At 33.6% G+C, this 2,195-nt stretch overlaps 1 protein-coding gene across 1 annotated transcript in view; it reads left to right on the forward strand.

Moving 5' to 3' along the window:
- LOC119585430 (ribosome biogenesis protein BMS1 homolog) overlaps positions 1-2,195 on the forward strand; it is a gene marked incomplete in the record, with an annotated part of 34,374 nt that overhangs the window by 16,954 nt on the left and 15,225 nt on the right. Inside the window, 2 exon segments of the mRNA XM_037934088.1 lie at positions 3-167; positions 1,950-2,125. Of these exon segments, the coding sequence (XP_037790016.1) occupies positions 3-167; positions 1,950-2,125 (341 nt within the window).

Consider the following 2,195-nt stretch of genomic DNA (forward strand, 5'->3'; position numbering starts at 1 on the left):
TTTCTCCAGAATGAAAGAGTTAAAAAAGGAGGAAAGTATACATCAAGTGGAGGGGATGGAAGAAGAAAAAATGGATTACAGGACTGAGATGTTCAAGCAAGCAACACAAAACTTTTACAAAAATCAGAATACAGTTTCATACCTGAAGAAGTATATTTATGGTCAAGGTAAGTTCTTAGATGTAAATTTCCATGATTTTTTATACTTTAATAGGTATTATGGTGGTGATTGTCATATAACATTCAAGTATAAAATTTTTCCTTTTTTTTTTTTCTCTATTGAGCGCTGCTCTATGTGGTATTTTCTGAGTAACCTGTGTAGATCATTGTTGGATTTTAAAACCATGCAAAAACTACAGAGTGTAGTTTATGGATGAATAAAATGGGTCAGGGGGAACTTGCTCAATGATTTAGATTGTCATTTAGAAGTTATTTGGGCTGAAATAGGTAGAAATGTCACATTTGTTCTCCTTTGGACATTTTTTCATATACTTTTACTGGAAATATGATTTGTTACTTTTGATAAACAGTAAAACATGTAGTGTCAAGTGAAGTGTATCAAGACAACTTTTGGGGGGAATGAATTGAGACAGTCAATATTGTAAAGTTGTTTGTTTCAACATGCTTTTCCTGTTGTGCTCATTAGATATGCCTAGGCTATTATTACAAACTTTGTATATATAACTTCAGTAGGAAACTGTTAAAAGTATGAAAAATCTAATCTCCCTAAGCATAAGATTTCTTACCCCCTGCAAAATTTTGTGTTGCAAGACCAATAGTTTTGGTAAATTTACTCTCCTGAAGTTACTTGAGATTTTAGGTTCATTATTTTTCCATAATGGTGCTGAAAATGAGAAAGGTGTTAAGATAGAAAACATTGATACAATTTGAGCAGGACACTTAAGTGAACTTTGTTCCTAGGAAATTTGGGAAGATTTACCCAGAGGAAGAGAAATACAATGTAGTAACCTATGATAGGAGGCCATATATAGGAAGAGTTTTAGAAGTTGAAAAAAAAGTGAAACCATTAAATTCTTAGAAAGAAAGATGAACAATCATTAATACTGGCTCAAATGTGAAGATATTGATGAGGTTAATATGATACACTTTATTAGTGGACCAGTTGTATTGTCAGGCACATCTCCTTTTACAATTAAGGGGATTGGTAAAGCTTTTGTTGATTTTAAAATACATGCAAAACACAGTAAGATGTGACCACTTCCCTTGCACTCATAGAAAGTATCAGTAGGTTACTTTTTTTCTAGCTACACCACATACGAATTTAAACTGGTATTTTTCAAAGGCAGAAGAAAATGGGTAAATGTCTGAAAAGCCTGTATTTTTATAGGAACTGAGCTTAATTTATTTAGATATCAAGTACATTGAACAACAAGTAAGAGGATGTTTGTTTATTTACTGTATAAAATGGTTTTTTACACCTGTCTTAATTCGACCCAGAGTCTCTCTTTCCTTGATGACTGACTCGGTGACTTTTTAATTTTTGTTAAGAATAAATAATTGAAAGTCTTGTGCACTTACACACAAACTGATTACTTACTCCTCCATACTCACCTTAAATATAAGCTGCTTCACTTTTATGGTTTAGAGTTCAGAACCAAATAGGGAAAAAATGTGTCAATTCACCCCACTCGATACTATATGTGAGACAAGAAAATCAAGGAGGACTGTTTTGTCAGTGTTTATGGTGATATTTTTACCTCAAACCCTAGAATCTAGACCAATTTGCATGCTCACTCAAAATACTTGACAAGTTATCCCCATCTTGGTTCACTAGTATATTAAATGAGTCTGTTTTGTAAAGTGTATTGGTTCACCTGTGGTCAAACTGACTGATGGACAGAGTTGTTACAACATATTTACACAATATTTTGTCATTTGCAAAATCCGTGTTTCAAATCAATTCAATTCTACTTTGTCTTATTCTTGCAGTTAAGGAAGAAAAGAAAGCTGCAGAAGAAGAAGTGGAGGACCACATAGGAGGACTCTTCCTTCGTGTCTCAAAACCAAAGAGTGGGATGAGCAGACGGTCTAGTCAGGCAAATATGGATGAATTAGACACTAGCAGATACATTCCACCAGTCCTAAGAGATTGGAGCTCAAGTGAAGTAAGCAGCTAGGTCATGAGAATGTGTAATTTAAAAGGAATAGATTTTAAAGATTTAACCCAATGCCAGT

The sequence above is a fragment of the Penaeus monodon genome, chromosome 19 (genome assembly GCF_015228065.2).
Source record: "Penaeus monodon isolate SGIC_2016 chromosome 19, NSTDA_Pmon_1, whole genome shotgun sequence".
Taxonomy (NCBI): domain Eukaryota; kingdom Metazoa; phylum Arthropoda; class Malacostraca; order Decapoda; family Penaeidae; genus Penaeus; species Penaeus monodon.